Source organism: Nasonia vitripennis, chromosome 2, assembly GCF_009193385.2.
Source record: "Nasonia vitripennis strain AsymCx chromosome 2, Nvit_psr_1.1, whole genome shotgun sequence".
Classification (NCBI taxonomy): domain Eukaryota; kingdom Metazoa; phylum Arthropoda; class Insecta; order Hymenoptera; family Pteromalidae; genus Nasonia; species Nasonia vitripennis.
In genome coordinates this window covers 13,007,870-13,029,331 of record NC_045758.1, presented here as the reverse complement: position 1 = coordinate 13,029,331, position 21,462 = coordinate 13,007,870, and the positions used below count along the sequence as shown (strand labels likewise).

The 21,462-nt window shown below is 38.5% G+C and overlaps 3 protein-coding genes and 1 long non-coding RNA gene across 10 annotated transcripts; 2 read left to right on the top strand and 2 right to left on the bottom strand.

Annotated features, from left to right (window-relative positions):
* Positions 1-140: 140 nt before the first annotated feature.
* LOC107980673 lies at positions 141-3,908 on the bottom strand. Its single transcript, XM_016981877.3, has 8 exons — positions 3,655-3,908; positions 3,443-3,572; positions 3,119-3,350; positions 2,515-3,039; positions 1,227-2,441; positions 953-1,157; positions 737-888; positions 141-658 (listed from the first exon to the last, which is right to left on the bottom strand). The coding sequence occupies exons 1-8, from the start codon at positions 3,698-3,700 to the stop codon at positions 368-370; spliced, it is 2,796 nt and encodes a 931-aa protein (XP_016837366.2). The 5' UTR covers positions 3,701-3,908; the 3' UTR covers positions 141-367.
* Positions 3,294-13,259, top strand: LOC100122599 (CDK5 and ABL1 enzyme substrate 2). Of its 5 annotated transcripts, none has more exons than XM_031922685.1 (11): positions 3,294-3,396; positions 5,290-5,763; positions 6,148-6,531; positions 6,663-6,731; positions 7,293-7,547; positions 7,941-7,979; positions 9,287-9,369; positions 9,439-9,542; positions 9,613-9,719; positions 9,796-10,000; positions 10,174-13,259. In XM_031922685.1, the coding sequence occupies exons 2-11, from the start codon at positions 5,333-5,335 to the stop codon at positions 10,312-10,314; spliced, it is 1,818 nt and encodes a 605-aa protein (XP_031778545.1). In that variant the 5' UTR covers positions 3,294-3,396; positions 5,290-5,332; the 3' UTR covers positions 10,315-13,259. The 5 variants fall into 5 exon arrangements, with proteins under 5 accessions (XP_031778545.1, XP_031778544.1, XP_031778547.1 ...); XM_031922684.1 differs by lacking the exon at positions 3,294-3,396 and adding an exon at positions 3,972-4,839; XM_031922687.1 differs by lacking the exons at positions 3,294-3,396; positions 6,663-6,731 and adding an exon at positions 3,972-4,839.
* Positions 13,260-13,415: 156 nt separating this feature from the next.
* LOC100122622 (tetraspanin-7-like) lies at positions 13,416-18,596 on the bottom strand. Of its 3 annotated transcripts, none has more exons than XM_001606184.6 (5): positions 17,073-18,379; positions 16,799-16,987; positions 15,938-16,108; positions 15,717-15,848; positions 13,416-15,589 (listed from the first exon to the last, which is right to left on the bottom strand). In XM_001606184.6, exons 1-5 carry the CDS (start codon positions 17,148-17,150, stop codon positions 15,434-15,436), a joined length of 726 nt encoding a protein of 241 aa, XP_001606234.1. In that variant the 5' UTR covers positions 17,151-18,379; the 3' UTR covers positions 13,416-15,433. The 3 variants fall into 3 exon arrangements, 2 of the variants coding, with proteins under 2 accessions (XP_001606234.1, XP_031778553.1); XM_031922693.2 differs by having other exon boundaries at positions 17,069-17,604; XR_004344679.1 differs by lacking the exon at positions 15,938-16,108 and having other exon boundaries at positions 15,717-15,910; positions 17,073-18,596.
* Positions 18,597-18,741: 145 nt separating this feature from the next.
* LOC116738525 lies at positions 18,742-21,217 on the top strand. Its single transcript, XR_004344680.1, has 2 exons — positions 18,742-19,375; positions 19,542-21,217. It is a non-coding gene; the product is annotated as an uncharacterized LOC116738525 (long non-coding RNA).
* Positions 21,218-21,462: the final 245 nt, after the last annotated feature.

The window sequence follows — 21,462 nt, the reverse complement described above, 5'->3', positions numbered from 1 at the left end:
TTCTATCGAAGTCTCTACGTGTTACATCTCTATAACTTTATAATGTTCATCTCCGGATTCCGCTCCGTACTTTCGGTAAGTATAATTTCATTCTGAAAATTGAAAAATAATGGAAATGGAAAAAATACAAATCAGTGTTTGTAATTAAAAAACTTTATGCAAACAAATATCTTAAGATATTAATTACAAAACAAAGATAACGGTTACTTTAACATATGATCGTGTTTTTAGTATAAAAATGTACAAATTTATTATACAGCAATGTATAGAGACATTTTTTCGAGATTTCACGTTTAGAAGCTAATCAATTTATTAAACATTAAGTTTAACCAATTCATTAACTTTATTTACACTGTTTTAACGTTATTCAGGGAAGTAAAAAAATCTTCTTTTCAACTTTTAGCGGCGAGAACAGAAACTGTTGCACGATATCATTAAACTCCTCGAGGGCCAACTGAGCATGAAGTTGAAGGACAGGATCTTTATCATTATCACGCAAGTGTTTCATCGCTCGATACAGAGGCACGAGGTTCTCGCCCAATTCAGTTAAGGCATCCTTACCGAGTCCTCGAAGCAACAAAGTCGCCACGAGTACGCCCGCTCGTCGACATCCGTCGTCCTTATCCGTTTTTATAATGCACTCGATGCAATACAAAATCTAAAAAATTTATTCATATTGCCTCATACTTTTAAACACATCAACCATGTTTAATTATAATCAATAGCATTAACCCACCTCAATTATTAAATTTCCGAGCCTGAAACCCATTATTTTGCAGAACTCTCCCAGACAAGAGAGACTGGAGGCACGCACCAGAGGATCAGGATCTCTCGTGCCACATAGGAATCCGTTAACCAATAGACTTTTATATTTTGGTGTCATTTCACCTGTGAAATGTAACATTAAATATAAAAAATGTTTACATACGAACGACGAAATTCAAGTGTGTACCTAAGGCTCTGGTTGTTTTGACGAGAATTTCTCCAAGCTTAGCTCTCGTCTCAGGTGCTACATCCCGATTTCCAGTTTGTTGAGTCATACCAATAAACTCGTGGACTAGTATTTCGATAACTTTGTCAGGGAACATTGAAGACATAGCACATATTCCATTTATTGCGGCTAAATATATAAAGGAATCATCGTGACTAAGATTTTCCTGCATTGGCAAGATAATTTTGATTAAGAACAAGCATCAAACATAAAATACATAAAATATGCAACTTACTTGAAATACACATAAAAGAAAGTCCTTTTTCATTGTCGCATCCGGGTGTCGTCTCTCGATGAGTTTAGTAAGAGCTATGATGCCATGAGCACGAACAGGAAGTAATGGATCCGTCAAATCGACTATTGCTTTATCAAATTCGCTTACATTTTTATTTTCAACTGATAAATCACAGTAGCTAGCATAGACGTTTCCCTTCTTTTTGATTATAGTCTCGATTTCTTCAAAAAGCGACGCTACTTGCTGTGGCATTCGCTTGAAATCAACTTGCTCTTTAATCGACTTTATGAAGTTTTGATAGGTTTCCCAAGTTTGTCCAACGTTTCCATCGGTTAAAATGATTTTAACCAACATCAAACCCATATACAGCATACTAACATCTAATTCATAATGCGTTGTATCGTTATTACTATTAAGTTGTCTGAATAAAAATTTTATAAAATCCAATAGAGGATCAGGATTTTTTATTTGAGCTTTTTGAACCAAGCTCGTATCAGAAAGCAACGTCAACAATTTTACAGCAATAACTTGTTTTTCTATTATTTCCAATTTATTTTGCCCATCTTCATCTATTTCTAAAAATGTTCCTTCTTGAACTTTTTGAGCCATGTCACTTAATTGTGGTAATACTTTTAGTAAGTAAGTGAATAAATCAAATGATTGCTGCTTGTCTTTTACCAAATCAAAAAGACAGTCAGCAATTTGTTCATGGCCTATGTTTGAAGGCTCCGAAGTGATTTGTAAACCTCCTTTTGATCCAAATTGAAAATTAAGTTTCTTTTGTTGATCGGGTTCTTTGTGGTTTAAAATAATAGCAAAAGTATTTTCTCTTACTGTCTGCAGTTCAAGAACTTTTAAGATTAACTTTCGGACTTTTTCTCGAAGAGCATAAATACTTTGATGGGATACGACATAAAGATAAAACAAAGGTAATGTCACGTCCGCTAGTACCTCGTTAGATATGCATTTAAATTCAGCATCGGTTGTTAAAAACAATTTGCATAAATTCTCAACACACTGAGATACTTCGTCTTCAGTTCTGAGAATACCTGAAGCATTGGGTTTATTGATAGATTCCAAATAAAATGGTTCTGCTATCCTACGAAAAATTTTCTCCATAAAGATTTCTTGCTTATGATCATATAAAGCTTTTATGCAGCATTTAGCTACAATTGCTCCCTGTCTATTATCTCTTGAATTCAGCAGGTTAATAATCTGTAAAAAAAGTTCTTGTTAATTCAATATTGCAAACAACAAAAAACGTATTTTTTACATAATGTCAAGTCACCTGAGAGCAAATAGACTTAAAATATTCTTCTTCATTTGATCCATGTGACATTACTACAAGACGTGCAGCAACATCTAATTTTTCCCAGCATTTCCCTAAATCAGATATCTCATCACAAATAGCAAGTATCAATGTGGCAACACCATTATCTTGCATGATTCTATCAGTCAGATAACGTTTGATACTAATTTGAAGCCACTTGGGATTATTTTTTACACCCAATATTACCATCAGTTCTTTGATAAGTAAAGTTTGAGGACAGTTGTCTATTAATTTTCTTAATTTTAATAGAAAACTGGTTTGTTCTTCTTTTAGTTTAACATACAGTTCTTTTGTCATTACAAAGCCAGAGCTTGAATCAGAGCCTGTTGAATTTCCTTCAGTAGGCTTACTTAGTGGTGCATGTGACAACTGCAGTAAGGCTGCGAGTAGACAATCCAATTGTGATAGAATTGGTGCCTGAAGAATGATTTCATTATAGCAATCTAAGAGAGCGCTGGTTGTGTAAGATATTCTTTTGTATTTCTAAAAAAAATATATGTATTGAGTAGGATTTGTCATTTTCATTACATTAAAAAAAAAAACGCAATTGAATGCAATTCACCTCTGTTATATTCTCATCATCAAGCTTTAATTTGAAAGTTCTTGAGCGTATTGAATTTGCATGAGTCTTAACTTGAGGTAATAAAGAAGGTATGATTCCAATACAAGCTGATACTTCTATAGCCGTCTTAATGGATTTAAATTGGTCAACAGTAAACAAAGGACTTTCTTGAGCCAGCTCAGTTCTGCAAAGCGTCTTGATAGTGTACAAAATCAGGTGCAGGTATTGCCAGCTAGAATATAATATCACATCATTTCTATCATTGAAAATATTTACAGGTATGTACAAGACCATTGTTTATTCAAGCCGATTCTTTTGGATTACCTTGTGTCATTCACATCACTGATAACACTCTTATCTTCTGCAATTTCCTTTAAAACATCTTCTGGTATAGAGGAATATACAGTTTCTAGTATTTCTTCTAATTGTTGATCGGTAACAACGTTTGAATTTGCTGAAAACAGTATTTGTTTACACGATAAATTACGCCTAACACTGTCTACACATGATTTAATTGATAAACAAATCCTAGGTACCTTTGTCAAATTTGGTTAACAACTCCAAAACCTTATAACAATCCATCTTTGTAACTTTTTTAACGTTCGCTTACAAAAGTCAATAAACATCTGGCATAAACAGACACAAACTGTAATCAAACATTGTTGCTTATGTTTGAAAGGAAAGTAGGAGCGGTGCACCAATAGCAAAAATTCGTCTTGTTTTGACCAAACGTTTGCATTCGTAAGGTTGTGAATCGCATCAGGCGCATGCGTTCGGGTTCGCCATTTTTAAATGCTCGACGACATGCGCACCAGAAGGCAAAGCCTGCGGTGAGGACTGAGGACATTCAGCGCTCTGCAGTTGGTCGCCTGCTACAGAGTGCATAAAATCGCTGAGATTTCGTATGCGTGAATTGTATTGCGCAATACGCCACACGCATATATGTGTGTCTAGTGACTTTTTATTGGTAGACTTGCCTTCGAAAGTCACCAAACTAGCAGACCGCTTCTTTCTTGGAAATCAGATCACTTTCCACCGCAGCAGAGCAGCAGCACTCAGCAGCAGCAGCAGCAGCAGCAGCAGCAGCCAAGTAGCCGCGCGGCCGCGAGCATGTGTGTGTCCTGTCGGTGAATCGTCGATTACACAGGCGCGACTGGCGCGAGCATCAGCGGCTGGCTGTTTAGTGTGTGCGGAGAAAGATCGGACGAAACGAGAAACCCGTCGTCGTGTGTGCGAGTGGCGAGTGCGTGCTGCATGTGTCTGTTAGTGCTGACTGTCGTCCGGTCCGGGTGCAAATCGCTCTCAGTTTCGGACAGGCGATCGGAGTATGGGCTATCGTGTTGCGTAGTATATAAACGTACCAGTAAAACAGGACGTTCTTCGCATATCTCTATATAAACGCTCGCGCTCGATAACGGAGTAGCCCCGGAGTGCAGTGTGTGCGATTTATCATATGAAAACAAAGGCAACAACAATGGCAGCGGAATTTAAGGGCTCGCTACTGTGTGTGTGGTTTCTCGGCAGCCTCACAAACTCCAGAACTAAGTGCGTGTCCTTCAGTGAACATGAATCGTGATCCTAGTTTTCGTCCCTCAGCGGGTGTTTCGGCCCGTTTTTCTCTGCACGAGCTGTCTTTATTTTCTCATCCGCTCGTCGCCGCTACTGCTGCAGCCTCCTGCAGCTCGTCGTTCTCAAAGGCTCTCTCAAAAACACACTGACAGGTGCGAGATCTTTGCTGCTGTATAACTGTGTGTATACATGCACGGGGTTGGGTAGGGAAGATAATGTACAGAGTGCGAAAACATCGAAGGCCGTGCGCCGCTTCTTTTTTAAGAAGCTGCTAACTATACGGCCTCTTATGTCACAATATTTTTACAACTTTCGGTCGGTTGGGCCAAAATGTCAGGGGATTTTTTTACCAAGGTGACACAATGAAATGATTTTCTGCTTCTGGAATGAGCTTTAAATTACTCTGGGGCAACATTACACGCTCCTCTTTATCAGTTTTGTTTTTTTTCTGCTTTGGTTTTCACTTTCAATAGACAACTTGATACTGTGCTTAGCACAGCAGGCAGTGTTTGTTTTTATTAACTGGGAAAGGCTTTGAATAAATTAGCTGTAGTATTTGAGATCGACTTTTTATAACTCCGATTTTTTATTTTATTTCTCAGACTCGTACAGGAAATTTTGTTGACTCGCTAGTGTTATAAAGGAATGGCAGCAGCCTTGAAGAAAAATCACTCCCGAAGAAGGTTAGCTGCATTTACATTTCTTTCCAACATCTCGCTTGATGGAAGTCATAGAGATACTCGACTGGTACTACTACCTCGCAATGGAGTACTAAATAATAATCAACTCAGTGAAGTTAAGACAGCTGCATCTAAAAATAGCCAAGCCAATGTAGATGAGAACTCTTGGGATGATGCTTTAGATGGTTCGTGTGATGAAAATAATGATCAATGTGGGAGGCAAAATGATTCACCACAATCTGCAGCGGTTCAGAACCATCTACCAGACCGCTCATTCAGCTCTGATTCTGAGACAACTGTGACTCCAGCCAAAGCTGCAGTTGCCACCCTATCGGAGCAAGGACACAATGGTCCACATTTGATATCATCTCATCATGGTGGTTCTTTCAGAGAACGGTAAATAAAAGATTCCTTTTATTATTCAGCATATTCATCGTACATACATTAATATTTTACTGAAACTGAAAATTAATAATTGTATGTACATAAATTAACATTATCCAGTTTTAAGCGTCTCATTACTAATTAAAAATTTTTCAAATCTTGAAATTTGTATATTGAACTTTTGTTCTTGCAAGTTATGTGTAAATCTATTATTTACTTTTATTATCACATCATTGAAATAGCAGTTCTGGGTAGACTCTTATTCAATTAAACTAATTGAATTTTGTATGCGGAAACCTGTTACATGTCTGCTTGCCACAATGTCATGAAACATTAGCCCTTGATCTTGCTATTTACGGATAAGTCAATCTAAATCTGCTTCTTTATTCATTTTAGTGCTGGAACAGCCGGCAGTGAGTACTCTTTGAAAGAAAGAAGAGTTGGATCATTGCATTACAAACGAAAAATCGTTCATCAAACATCAACTTTATCAGAAGACATAAAAAATCAATACAACAGCAGCAATGAAAGTATTGGATCATTGCGATCAAAATCTATATCACAAAGTTCAAAGTCAAAGGTCAAAGCATTAAACAGCGTTCAGTCAGGCTGTATGAACAATGGAATCATTCCAGAAGTGGCAAAAGAACTGCGTTACATGAAGAAACCGATCAATGGTCACAAATTTACAGATGATAGAGTTATACTAGTATCTTCTCAGAAAGTACCATTTTTAGTATTTTCATCACTTCCTTACAGCAAAGGACAACGTACCAGTTGGTTAGTAATGACATTAACATTATCTACTTATGTAACAATATTTATGGATTGCGTTATGATGACATAAGAAAGCAAAATTGCGTTTTTTCTTAAATATACAAGAATTTTGAATATACTATTATTATTGTTAGCTTACAAAATGTTACGAGTAATTCACCTGTCTTCAAAAATCTCTCTGTGAGCAACCCGATTTTAAAAAGGTATCTTACTATTTTAGTAGGATTTAAAAATTTTCGTAGATAGATTTCTCGTATTATTTCACATAAGAATTAGAAATCATTCATTATTCACGTTTTAATATTTGTTAGAATGCCAGCTTGGATCAATTCAGACCACTCAAATAATAATTGGCTGTTTATATATATATATATATATATATATATATATATATATATATATATATATATATATATATATATATATATATATATATATATATATATATATATATATATAATATATATATATATATATATATATATATATATATATATATATATATATATATATATATAATATATATATATATATATATATATATATATATATATATATATATATATATATATATATATATATATATATATATATATATATATATATATATATATATATATATATATATATATATATATATATATATATATATATATATACACACACATATATATGTGAGGAGTTTATAGGACGTTAATTGCGTAGCGATAAGAACTACAAATGTATGTTAAAGAGGCCAAGACTAATGTTCGTGTTGTATTTAGGTCAGAGCTTCGTAAAGATGCAGGGCGTCGAAAAAACACGATTACTTCAAGACCTTTGTCGTCAATCAACGATAACTTAGATCCTTTTGGCTTGCTGGGAATCGAACGAGCCCAAGATGGCCAACAAATTTCTTATGGAGCATTGCTTGTGCCATCTAGACAATTTCAGAAAGATAGAAGAATGCACATGAGTGACAGTGAAGCTATTGAATTGATGCATGCCACTACCAACAACAAGCACCATATTGTTTCAAGGTATAGTTTCTTTATCATAGTTTCATCATAGTTTCTTTATTTGTGACTATATTATCGTTTATCGTTTTCCCACACGAATATTTCAATTTGCTTAAGACTGATTCATTTTCACGAACATCTATCACTATATTGTCATTTCATAAAGTAAATTTTGTCCTAAAACATACAAAATCTGTCATATCTCGAATTTCACTTCATTGAAAAAAAAAAATATTTATTTTATTGTTACTTAATTTGCGAGATTTGATTTTTAATCTGATAAAATTTTCTTATTTTGTTTCCTATACACAGTTTTATTAAAATTTTACGATAATAATCGGGATCTTAGACAATGCACGAGTTGGCAGTTGAAATCTAAAAATGTTACTCATATCGGTTTGTTAATAATTACAGGACGAAAACCATAACATGGAACACGGATCATAGAAAGTGGTAAAGAAATAAAAACCGACGTTCATTTATACATATATATGAAAAGTAGGGTGTTGGATTATCAGGGTGAAAGTTAAACGAGCACTGAATTGTCATTATGATTATGTAAACGTGGTTTTTGCATGTCGATATTGTTAATTTTATTTACGAAGAAGCCGAACAATTTAAAGAACGAAGAAGACGGATAAAATTATTGCATGGTTATATACTTTGCATAATAAATGATCGATTTTTAACGTTGATTTAAATAGCAATCAAATGTTTAATAGCATTTCAACGTTCGAGAAACAAGTTGGAAAAATAATCAAATGCATTTCCTTATGCTGCTGAAGTTCCGTGAAATTTGTCGTTTTTAATATTCGAAAATAATATACGACGTAAATAGTGTATCTTAGTTTTTCATTACATCTGCTTTATTTTACCTTCGTTGGTTCTATCGCCTTTAAAGGCGCACGTACCTAAGCTCTATTTTATCGACGTTCTATTGATTTTTAAGAATAATTTTTAAACATGGTTTTTTAACGTGCTTACTTCGATTTTAAACGAATTAGGCAAAAAATAATTATAAAGCGTTAATCTTACTTCATGATTTCGGAGGTATTTTTATAAATCTTATTTTCAGGTTCACTTAAAATTCATTCGAACTTATTTCCATTCTTTCTCATTTTCTATGTAACAATGTATACTACATATCTGTGTTTACTAGAATAAAACTAGTAGTATAACACGTAGAAAATTTAATTTTGTTACTGTCTTTTTCATTAATCATTGTGATAAATTAAAAAATGTTAAATATCTTTATAAGAATCATTCTGTGTTCAATTTGGAATTTGAGGGAGAGTGGTGGATAGCAGCACCATCAGCCTCCCCTTAATCATGTTTCTTGCCAGAAAATATTTTCTTTTTACAATTAAATTATTAATTTTATGTGTTGTCTGTTTTTACTGTGCAATGTTCGCAATACAAGTACGTAATCAAAGCTCTGTATTTTGTAATGATATAGTTCTAAAAATATTTAGCATTTTTTAAATATCGTTTCAATTTACAAACACTTTTGAATGCAATAACGATAACATTATTTTGTAGCACCATTAGTTTAGTTGTCGGTACGCATCATTAAAATAAAAATATATAAAAAGCATGGAGAAATGGAGCGTTTAAACTTTGTATAATTTAATGCTTTTCATTTAATATAATAACTTTTTTGATTAACGTCATTCTTTCATTTCTCTTTGTATGTACATATAGTTATATATGAATCTTTTCCACGAAAGAATTGCTATTAATTACTTTGTTCATGATTTCAGGTGTTTGTCATATGATATGGCAGCAAATCGTTTGCAACATGTATCTGATTCACCGCCAGTAGTGTTGGGATCTGATTCAAAAGGTAAAGTTTTATAAATTGAAATTCTTTGATAAAATAAGTGAACAAGAATTTAAGTAAATGACGTTTCAGTCCACGACTGGGATGACCAAATACAATACAACCCTAATTTACTCGACGATCCAGAGTTGATAGCTGGGAAACATAGAACGTTACTTACGTTTACATCGTATATGGTAATGCATGGACACATCGTATTAAAAAATACTTCTTCGAATAATTAATGTAGTATTGATTATTTGTTAGGCGTCAGTCATTGATTACGTTCGGCCTTCTGACTTGAAGAAAGAGTTGAACGATAAATTTCAGGAAAAATTCCCTCACGTACAGCTCACTCTTAGTAAATTGCGAAGGTAATGTACAAGCAATAAATTATATTTACTGAATTCGATAAGAATATTGTATTATTAACGAAGGATGAATTTTTAGCTTGAAGCGAGAGATGAGAAAAATCGCTAAAATGGAGAGTGGAGTGGACTTGTTGACCGTGGCAATGGCATATGTATATTTTGAAAAGTTAATCCTACGAAATGTAGTAACAAAACAAACACGCAAGCTATGTGCTGGCGCTTGTCTACTGCTTGCTGCTAAGTTAAATGATGTTAAAGGACAAGTGTTAAAGTCACTTATAGAGGTATGTAATATAAATAACTTTAGAGTAATTATATGTACATCCCAAAAACGTTTTAGTTGTGACATATTGATTAAAAAGTTGATTTAAATATTTAAAAAAAAGTTGTATACTTTGAGTGTGCGTAATAGTTTAAGCGTAAGTGCAAAGCTAACGCTGAAATATTTTTATTTCAGAGGACAGAAAGCGTTTTACGATTAAATCGTAAGGATCTTTTGACGTCAGAATTTGCAGTACTCGTAGCACTCGAATTTGGTTTACACCTTCCAACGTGGGAAATATTTCCACACTATCAGCGTCTTATATACGAATCTTGACCTATTTTACTTTTCAATATGAAGTACAAGTACCTGTCTTGACACTGGGTATCGCAAAACTTGGGTTGCGATACTTTTTTTTATGAGGATATTTTCCTTAACAAACTATAAGCCACAGTCAGAGTAATCGATTTAATCTTTAAAAGTTTCAGTGAAATTGAGATCAAGCATATAGGTTGTCAATTAAATTAATGATCAAGCAAAACGATTATGTAAAATTTAATTTAAAGTCATGAGATGGTTGAAAAATGGTTCATAAGAAGATGTGATTATACTTGATCTCATTGCACTAGAACTTTGTACAACTCAAAGCATACAATGCTTCCCAACGTCTTAATCTTAATCAAGTGTAGTAATTAATTGCAAACAGATATCTAAGCCCTAAGAACAAAATAACAATGTGATTATTTGCCATTGGTTCAGTACTTAAAAACTACAAGCTTATTTAGGAAATAACTTTTTTTAGATTTTAACCAATTTGACCGATTTTTGATGGTTGTAGTTAGTTTTTTGGATACTTACAAATATAAAACTTATAATGCTCAGGTTACCTTGCGTGATATGCACTTTATGCATCAAATTTTTGATTATATGATTAGGTTGAAATTCGCTCTCGATTTTTCAGTGATAGCATTCTTCTAGACTGAAATTTCTATTTCAATTTCAATCTGGTTTTCTTGTTTATAACACTTGTTTTCTTACAACACTTGACTTTACAATAATTAAGCTCAATTGCGAATGATCATTAGTGTTTCTGCATATTTAACACTTAACGATCGCTTGAAAGGGTTGATTGAAAACCCAAATTATGAATTTATTAGATATATATGTAAAAGTTTATGTAAATAATGAAATGTTTGAAGTGGGTTTCACAAATTCTCTTATAGTATACTTTTTTTGTTTTTTTTCAATTATATTAAATAGAAGTGGTACTTTAATATAAAAAGAATGTTTTTTTACAGGCTAGATTTGTTTCCTTCTTGCATTAACGTCATACTTAATAATAAAGTACATTAACATCTACTGTGTCATACCAAACAACTATACTTATGATAAATCTTAACTGTTTAGCATGAAAAAGATAAAGAAAAAAAATGGCAATACGGCCGCAAAAAATACTTACGTAATTTTCTATTAATATTGGATACACGAGTTTATAATGTCGATATGAAAGTCTTTTTACTGGGGCTGTTACTTTCAGAATATACTGAAATGATTTTGAAGTCTAAAATTTAAAATACGCAGAATCTATTAATTATCCTTAAGAACCATAATTTTTCGACTGACTGATAAGTCTTTTTTCTCTTACTTGATAGAAAAGATTTTGAAAGTAGTATTCCCCTACTCTGACGAGATTAATGCATACAAAACTGCTTTAATGTATATACCTTGTTGATGTTTAATTTAAATCGCGTACACAGTTTTGCAGGAAACAAAAACAGTTGCATACAGTGACAGATCTAAAAATACATTTGATCCAAACCTACATTTTTCCATCCCGTGTTTTGCTACGATTTTATGGCGATTAGCAGCCTTTTATAATGTCTAAACTTAAGAAAGCTACAACTCGATTGATTTGTATCGAAGGAAGAAGAAAAAATGTTATGTAAAGATCAAAAATGGAATCCGAAATCACGAAAACTCTATCATGCGAGTTCTAAAAATGTTAATGCTACATATGATATTGCGTACAAGAAAATATCTGCGAGTGTATATAATGATGATAAGATATGGAGAGTATTTTGCACCTTTTTGTATCCAATCAATTTGATTCATATTGCTAACCAGCTTTTATTTTTGTAATCTTCTACACTACTTGAACAAAATTAGTGCACTTGAGAAACGAATTAGGTTAATCAAGTTTCATGTTCTGTACGTACGTAGTATTGAGACTGATCATCCCATCTTGAAATCATTGTTTTCTCTAGACCAAGATGGAAACTGTTTTTTAGCTCGCGTCGCTGCTGAATATTCGCGGCACCCTGTTTGTATAGCTTATTAGATTATTGTAGACGTGGATTGAGGGGAAAGCTGAAAAGAATTTTGAATCACAATTGATTTGTCAGATTGTGCAGATTGAATACCAATTTATGTACGCCATTGCGTTCCGAAGAACAAAACAAAAACTTCAAACACCTTTTATAAATATTTAGTATTCTACCCCTTTCTAGTCTGCGGTTGCTACGAGATAAAATTTTAATGTAAATAGGGGAGGTCGTAGGTAGATAGTTATACAAGATGTTAATTTCAGGCGGGATTTGAGATCCGAGTTGAGAAACTCTTTTATCAAATCAATTCAGTCAAATCTTATTATCGGTGATATGAAAAAATATTTGTCTACTTAACATTATACGCGTATGTACTTTATGAATTCTTTTTATTTATGTTTGTTTTTTTTCTACAGAAATGTTAGTATAATCAAACTAATTTACAACGTGCATTTTATCTTCAGAATATTATGGTCCGATGTGTTATATGTCAAACCCTCTTTCTTTGTAAATATCATCAATTCCAGTCTACACACTTAGTATCGTGTAAACTGTAATTGCAAAATATATACGGTTTGTTAGGATTTTCGAATTATTTTTGAATTTTGTTGGTTTTTAAATATTTTGCGCTTGCAATTATTTTTCGTATAGAAAATTATATCATGTACTGTAAATAGCTTTGCGTTAAAATAATTAATTAATTAATGGGTTAAAGTTCTTGTTATAACTTTCCTAATATAATACGTACCTTATTCACTTTGAAGAATGAGAGCTGTGTTGAAGGATTTGAAAGCGGTCAAGTAGTGCGCGAGCTGTGTCTCGTCGTGATTATATCATTTACTCCACCTACAGTACAAGCTTTTCACATTATATACGAAACAAAAAATAATTCTAGTACTCCAATCTTGTATACCAGAAATTGTGCTGTCTAATAAATAATCATATAATGTCACATGACCGCTGTGTGTTGTTTATTTATCGTTGCATCAATCGAATCATTCGTTGATGAAAAATCTAAGTTACTACTTTTAGGTGTATAATTATTTTAGAAGTGTACACACCTTCATGTACCTGAAATTGATAGTCGAGGCGTTGAACAAAGACCAAGTTACATTATTATTTCCAGAATTATTTAATAACATACTTTGAAGAATTACATCAAGTTTCTGACAATAAATGTTTTTTGAAATACTCTTCAGTTTAAAATAGTAAGCTAACAACGTAGACTCATCGACTTGAAAATACATTGAATAAGTTTCTTAACAACTTTTAAATATTGTATTTGTAAGAAGAAAAGTATAAATTACTTCAACATTATAATATCATTTTGTAATATAACAGTATAAGTTAATTGTGACGTATGTGGTAATGATTGAAAATGCTCGTATGGAACGTCATCTACAACTATATGTGTAAACTTGCACGATCGCTCGTGCAAGCATGCAGCACCTTTCCGTTGGTTTTTTGGAAGATTCTGGAACCTTGCTCATCAAAAATATGACCGATAGATATCTCTCTTTGTTTTATCCGTTACTCTTTTTTTCCATCGTAAAAAGTAGATGTAACTACAAATATAGATCTCGAGAGTAGGGCCTGGTGAAGATGCTTCGCACAGACGAGTGAGCACTGCGAGACTCGGTCGAAGGGCATTTTGTACACGTTGTATATTCAGTAAATTCAATAAATGCGCGTATAGGAAAATTGAGGCCAATGCTTGTAGCTTATTGAGAAGATTCAGTACAGTTGTCGTATCAGGTGCTCGTCATCGAATGTATATAAACCTAAAAACGCATACATCGGTTTTGATTGATCAGAGTTATTAATATTTTTAACAATTTTTGCTTTTACACTTTTTTTTAAGCTTTGCTTATATTTTTACGAATCACGGTAAAGATACAAAAGTGTAGCAACGCTAATTTATCAAAAAACGCGTGCAAAGTACCGTCACCAGGTCTCCAGCCCGTTATAGATGCCAAACTATAAGAAGCAAAATAAAGGATAAATCAAATCGCCTAACTCGTGTTCGCTAAGAAAAGCTGATGAAGGTGAGACGACGAGGATGAGATGATGATCTTACAGATTAGATTGGAATTACAAGTATACCAGATGATGCGATTAAACGATCGTTGTTGAAGATTTCTTTGTGATAGTTAGACCAGTATACATCGACATCGACATTGACTCGTTTCATATTGAATAAGGAGTCGTGTGTATACGGGGACTGAGGGGACGGGATATACGAGTAGGATATATCTATCATCTCTTGTTTACACTCGATTCTCGATATAATTTAATAATCGGGATTTTAAATCCTTTGGCCTTCGATATTTGTCAGACTTTTCTTGGCGATTTCTATCCGAGAGCTCACGACAGAAAATATAGTGCACGGGGCGCGCTTCCAGCCCAGACAAGCATCGACTATTATATGCCATACAACTATACAACTACACGATGATCGTCTGCGTCTACATCATATACTCGACACAATAGACCGATCGATTGATCTGGGCGGAAGCGCATATTACGAGGGGGGGGGGGGGGGGGGGGCCAAGGCCTGGATGGCCCCCCATCACAAGGGTTTCACTGGGCGCGGAAGATAGTAGTGAATTGCAGCACACATCTCACACGAGAAATAGAGAGAGACAGCGCGCGATACAAAAATATAGCGATGATCGGTAAAAGGATCGTTTGTATATTGGAACCAAGGCGATGAAGATTGTTTTATCTCAATCATATTACATGTAATCATGCAGTCAGTAACCGGGTGGAATGGAGTTGGGTGCGTCGTTATAGGAGTTCATGGAGCGTAGCTGCTGGAGGCGTCTGAGGTCCAGCACGAGCTCGAGCCGATGGGCCTGGGCCGATTTCGATCCGGAGGAGGTCGAGGATCGGCCGCCGGTCGAGAGGGCGGCCGGAGATCGGCAGATCGGCGGGTAATTGTACCGACCGCCGGGACGCGGATGTCGAATGAGGTCCGGCACCTGGGGCGGCCTGATGGCGATCGGCTGGCCCGGCCTGTACAGCAGCTGTCGGCACTGGTCGGCGCGGAACAGCTCCTGCGGCTGCTGCTGATACTTATGCTTCATCGCAGCTAGTTGTGCACACAATTTTCTCTCGCAGATACGTCGCGTCTAAGCGATCTGCTCGTAGTTGACCTTGTTGATGTAGCTCGCCAGGCAGCAGGCCAGGAAGACGCCGAGCATCGGGAAGACCGCCACCCCCAGGGCGCTGCCCGCCACCAGGCCGATGTTGCTCTTGATGAAGTAGATCACGCGGTTATAGCAGCCCTGTTTTTTTTTTTTTTTCGAGAAAGAAAAAGCGGATACGTGGTTAAAAATAAACGCCTCATCTACACTTGACCAAGTTTCTCCGTTGTTATATGCTAATCGATATTACGCGCGGACTCGAGCGTACCTGAGTGTAGATATCATCGGTATTGGTGGTGTCGCACTCGCCCTCCTCGACGCTGCAGCACGAGCTGGGCACGATCCTCGGCGGGGACATGTTGAGCCAGTCGGTGTAGGCTCTGTTGCCGCAGCAGTGCAGCTGTCGAGAGAGTGGAGAACAAGTTCAAGGCCTACTGCTCTATACACCGCCAACATCGCAATCTATAATCTCTCGACAAAGCTGTTTACCGTCTTCTGCATGATGTCGACGTGGAAGCTCTTGGTGTTGTCGGTGCCGTAGGCGTTGAGGCTCTCGTTGAGGCCCCGATCGAAGCCCTCGATCAGAGTGTTGCGATACGTGTAGACCGAGGCGCCGGCGCCTAGCTCCAGCAGCGCGATCACCGCCAGAAAGGCTCCGTACTGCAACATCAGCCCTTTCTTTGTCATGCATAGTCCGCGAGTCATCTGTACGTATAGTGGGACGACCGCTCGGAAAAAAACGAGGAATGCCCCGGAGGGCGGTGCGCGGAGAGAGATAGGGTTAACGCGGCCAGCGAACCCTCCTGACCTGGATCGCGTTATTTAAAGCGCAAACAGCCCGTGAATTTTTCAGCTGTAATTGCTAGTCTCCGCGAGAGACTGAGACGTGTGTATGTAAAGCTCGCCGCGAGCTGTTGCCAAGGAGGAATAAAAACGCAAGTGGACCAGCGCCGCAGCTCTCGTCAGACGCGTCATCTCGTGAACCAGTTCGCTCTGGGAAACCGCGCGAAATTTCAACTCCGAGAGTGAAAAAAAGCAGCAATCATCTAATATACGCGGCAGCATCTAATTAACCCTCCCCCAGGCCACTTTTAATCCAATCCATCAAGCCGAGCGCGCCTGTAAATTATAAGCACGCACGACAAAGGATATATCAGCCTGGCCCAATTCCGCGTTTGTTTAGAGCTCCGCCACTGGGCGGCGGGTCACGCAACGTCGCGAACGGGGTCAAGCGTCCTGCGCGGGTCCATTGTCAACAACAACAACAACAACAACAACAACAACAACAACAACAACAAGCCCTGTTATAGGCGTCGAGTATGGTAATTAATTTATATTATTATTACTCACGAGGTAGAGGAGAGCGGGATGCTGCCTAGTGGTGCAGCAGCAGGCGAGGATCCCGACGAGGGCGACCAGGGCGCCGAGGCAGGAGAGCGCGAGGAGCGCGGCCCCGCTGCTCTCGATGCCCACGTCCGCGTACTCGGTCAGCTGGAGCTTCGTCCATATGCCCACGCAGAGCATGAGGAGGCCCGAGCACTGCGCGTAACAGCATGATGCATGCGTGAGCTTTTCCCGGGGATGGATATAGGAATAATAGTGCTCAGTTTCCATCCGTACTCACGGTGAAGGCGAAGTTGAAGAGCATGAGGAGGACCGTCATGCAGGCCATCGCCGCGACGCTCTCCAGCTGCTTGGCCATGGCTGCTGCACAGAGGACTCGTCGGCGAGCGTGAAACTCTCCTGTCTCTTCCGGGTGCACTGGTCTCCGCGCGCGTCAAGGCTCGCGGAGGACTCGCAGCCGAGCTTTTCCCCTCGGATCGATGTGTGCTTGCGCGAGAGCGCGCTCGGCCTTTCGCGCAGACCTTGCATGGGTGTGAGTCGACGCACACACGTATACGGGGCTGTGCGATGCGCCGAATCGCCCCCGGTTTGAAAATAACTCCGCAGTACGGTTCGCACGTAAGCTAGTCAGCTCATATCCTGTACCCCCCCCTCCCCCCTCCCCCCCCCGCGCCGTCGTTGCGCAGCGTGCGTGCGTGCGGGGATGCTTTTTGCAGGATGTATACGCGAGTGTGGGGGATGATTGGGAGAGATGACGAAACCGCAGGCCGATGTCGATGTCCGGGTCGGTCGATGTGATGATTACCGCGATGATTACTGCGCCGCAGCGAGCTTCCTCTGGAAGCCCATCAGCACGACGTTGTTGTTGATCTCGTCCTCGTTCAGCTGGCTCCGGCAGAGCTGGCTGACGCCGCTGCCGGCCGAGGCTCGCTCCTCGGAGTCGTCGTCCTGGAGCTCGTCGCCGCTGCTGCCGTAGGCGTTGCAGCCGAGCTCGAGCTGGTCCACCTCGTCCTCGTCGTCAAAGTCCGAGGAGAGGAAGTCGCCGCAGTCCAGCGGCGTCGTCCTCTGCTGCTGCTGGGTCCCCGCGGCCTTCGAGCCCAGCTCGCTGCGGATCTCGCCGATGGTCTTGAAGTAGATGCTGTGGTCCAGGCTGTAGGCCTCCAGGCAGTTGCTGTCCAGGTTGCCGTTGGACTTGTAGCTGAGGTTGCTCAGGGCGCAGCAGTTGAGCCGGGTCTGCTCGGCCGGCGTCGAGGCCCTCTGCCTCCTCTGCCGGAAGCTCGGCGACCAGTTGTTCTCGACGACGAGCCGGCTGGTCGCCTGGCTGATGCTCCAGCGGCTCTCCGGCTCCTCCTGCATGGTCATGCGCCCGGGCGAGAGCCGGACCGAGCGCAGCCGGTTGTAGCCGCGCGCGTACGCGGCCCAGCGCTCGATCCTCTGCAGCACGTACTCGGTCTCCTCGTTCCACCAGAGCGACAGGTTTTTCGGGAAGGAAAAGCCTCCTCCTCCTCCCGAGCTGTCCTCGCTCGAGACGCCCATGACGAGGGTGGTGCGCGCTGCGGCGGCGATGCGGACGGATCGGCTGCCCTCGAGCGACTGACTGGCTCGCGCTGCCGGTGCTTGTGCCGGTGCTTGACAGCGCCGATTACGAAGCACCTCGCGAGCGATCGCTAACGAAGCCGACTCTCCGCTGCTGTACGCTTAACGCACGAGCTTATTACCCTCCGCGATCCCCGCGACCTTGCGCGAGCGCACTACTTGATTCGGTAACGGCTCTATCGGCGTGGAATCGCGTGCGACGTGTACGGGCTCTGCAACTGCTATACGTGCCGCTGTCGGCGTCCAAGTCTGTGCAGTGTGCGGGAGAGTGCTTTACGACTGATCCCATTATACTCGCGCGCGCCCCCGAGCTCAAGGTGAAAGCGGAGCGGCGCTACTGCTAGCGATGAGGAGGCTAATTTTGGCTCGACTTGCAGCTTCGGTCATTTTGCTATCGATCCTCGAGCCGGGCATTGTGTGCGAGGCAGCAGCTACTGCAACCGCGACGACTGCTTTTTAGCAGATTGAGAGGAGCGATAGCCCGACACGCGCGCTGATGCAGAGATATTTAGTGCACGCTGGAGAACGTTTTTGCGCAGCATTGGAATCTTCGCGAAAACACGATCTTTTACGAGTCGCTTTAATGGCCGATGTTGTGTGCAATCGCGCTGTTTAAATTAATGCGGAGCGGCGTAAATCAATGATAAGGAGTTAAGGTGGATCATTGCGGTCAGACCGACCCGGTTTTTCGAATTTTTTCGAGCAATCTCTCTTGCGCGATAATCCGAGCTACTTAAATTGCTGAAAGCGTGCTATTACATGATAAAATCCAAACGTCGACTGCGCGCTTGTTCTGATGGAATACACTATTCGTCGAATAAACTGCTGCCAGACTACTCGGTTCGCAAGCTAGTGCATCGGCGATTGCGAAGCTTTACAAAGACCCGTCAACTCGAGCTTGATAAGATTTACTCGCGCGCGCTTAGCGATTTTCTATATCGTGCGAGGGACGTTGCGAATGAGCCGACAATTTTGTTCATAAGAGAAGTATATTTACCCACTGTAAAAGCTATTTAACAATTTTTCACTGAATTTAATTGATATAAGAGTTTCCCACCCTCGGATCTGAAATTTATTTAGCATATATTTTCTACTTTTTAAATTTTATGTTTTCAACCATTCTTAAGGGGCTCTGACCGACCTTTAATTGCAGCAGATCCAGCAATAGCAACAACAACGGTAACGAGAATACCAGCGATACCCACGAAGAAGACAACGGGCTGAACACCGCTCACCGCCTTGTCGTTCTCCAGGCCAATGATAGGTACATCCCTTTTTCAGCGCTGTCGTGATCTGTAATTTTGTTACCTTCATAGTAAAATGTCTCGAATAGTCGCCAAACATGCCGTGGAATACTAAATTTCGACATTAATTTTCAATCGGTTCGAATGAAAGTTTATTGTTACAACAGTGAATCGATGCGAATGCATCTGTTTATAATTAATCATCAAAGTATGCAAAGGATTTTCTTATTATAATGCTATTTAATAACAGTTGCATATTAAGGTTTATTATATCTACTGTTAATTATTTTTAATATATTTCTCAGGAACAAATACATATTCTTTTATTTTAATATACATCAATTCGCGATTACAACACTTGCGAACGTGTTCATCATTATAATAATTTTTAAAGAGTACTCCGTGTGTAAACGGAAACTTTCGATTTTTTTCTTGGCGCTGCAGTATATGCAAGAATTAAAAAAATCCTCTTTCTACTCTTTTCGTCTGCATATATTATTCCTCGTTTTTTTTTAAATCCAGTCAATTCTCTGTACACGTAAAATCTTTTGTGAAATTATCACGTTTTCATTCGGCTTTGTAGTGGCGCCCGTATGAATTACTTTATCTATGCACTTTTTTGTAATGCTCAATTTTGTCAATGTCGTTTAAAAATTCGTAACGTATATTCTCATCTTCTCATTATTGTTTTGGTTAACGAAGCGCCACCTTAAGAACATTGCGTCTTGTTTTATCTTGAATGTTTTTATCACAGAGGTACAGCTTTTTTCCTTTCTTTTTTTCTCTATTATTATTACAGCTATAGACGTTCGCGTTGATAAATCTTTCTGCTCGTCGCTAATGGCACTCACATTACGAGAAGTACGAGAAAAATCAATGATAAGATCTTGAAAATCGATTCTTCGAGCGTGTGACTGAAAAAATTGAACGCTCACGCTTTTCTTTAAAGTAATCAACAAGTACGCGTCTACTGCAGTGAATCCGGAGTTAGCCTATGCTGATAGACAATTAAGTTTATGTATATTACGTTAAAAATTAATGTATATGTATATATATATTTTTTTTTCAAAAAGCTGCTGCAAACGAGAAAGTAAAAGTAGTCGACGACAGGTCGTTCCTTTAATCGAGTAAGTTTCGAAAAATTAACTTGCGTTATTACAGTACTTAGCTTACTTATTGAATAGTTTTTTATAGCTCGGAAATTTGTTCACATTCGTTCCTAAAGACTTTCTTCTTTGACCCTTTGTTTCTTATGTCGTGCAAAAACGAGTACGGTCTAATTTTTCTTGCTCACGATGGAATGTGTTCCACAACTATCATTTCATTATTATTTTTGTCCCTCTTTCACGAATTGAGCGCTCACAATCTTATTATTTTCGTAGAGCTATTTTACATTTATATATACATCTATCATCATACACGCACACGTAGATACATGCATTCTATATATGTACTCTTCATTTCTTCTCGACTTCACTCACGCGCTTGTGAATAATTAATCCTAATGCAATAGTAGCAATATACACGTAACTATGTTTCACGTCATATAAACTATGTACAAAAAAAACAACATAAGAAATAAAAATAACTCTTACTCATTGTCGATCGAGACTGCCTACTTTTTTTCAATTGCATCTTCGCAATGACGGCTAATTAAGGAAGTACTAATATTTTACAATAAATAGGAACGAGCATAAATGCACATGTTATTTCTTTCCTCTTCTTAAATTAACTCGTCGTATATATTATATCGACTTTTTAGCGTCATGAATGAACGCGTATAGTCCAATTGACAAGAAAAAGTCTCGAGTAAAAACTTGTTTTAGAAAC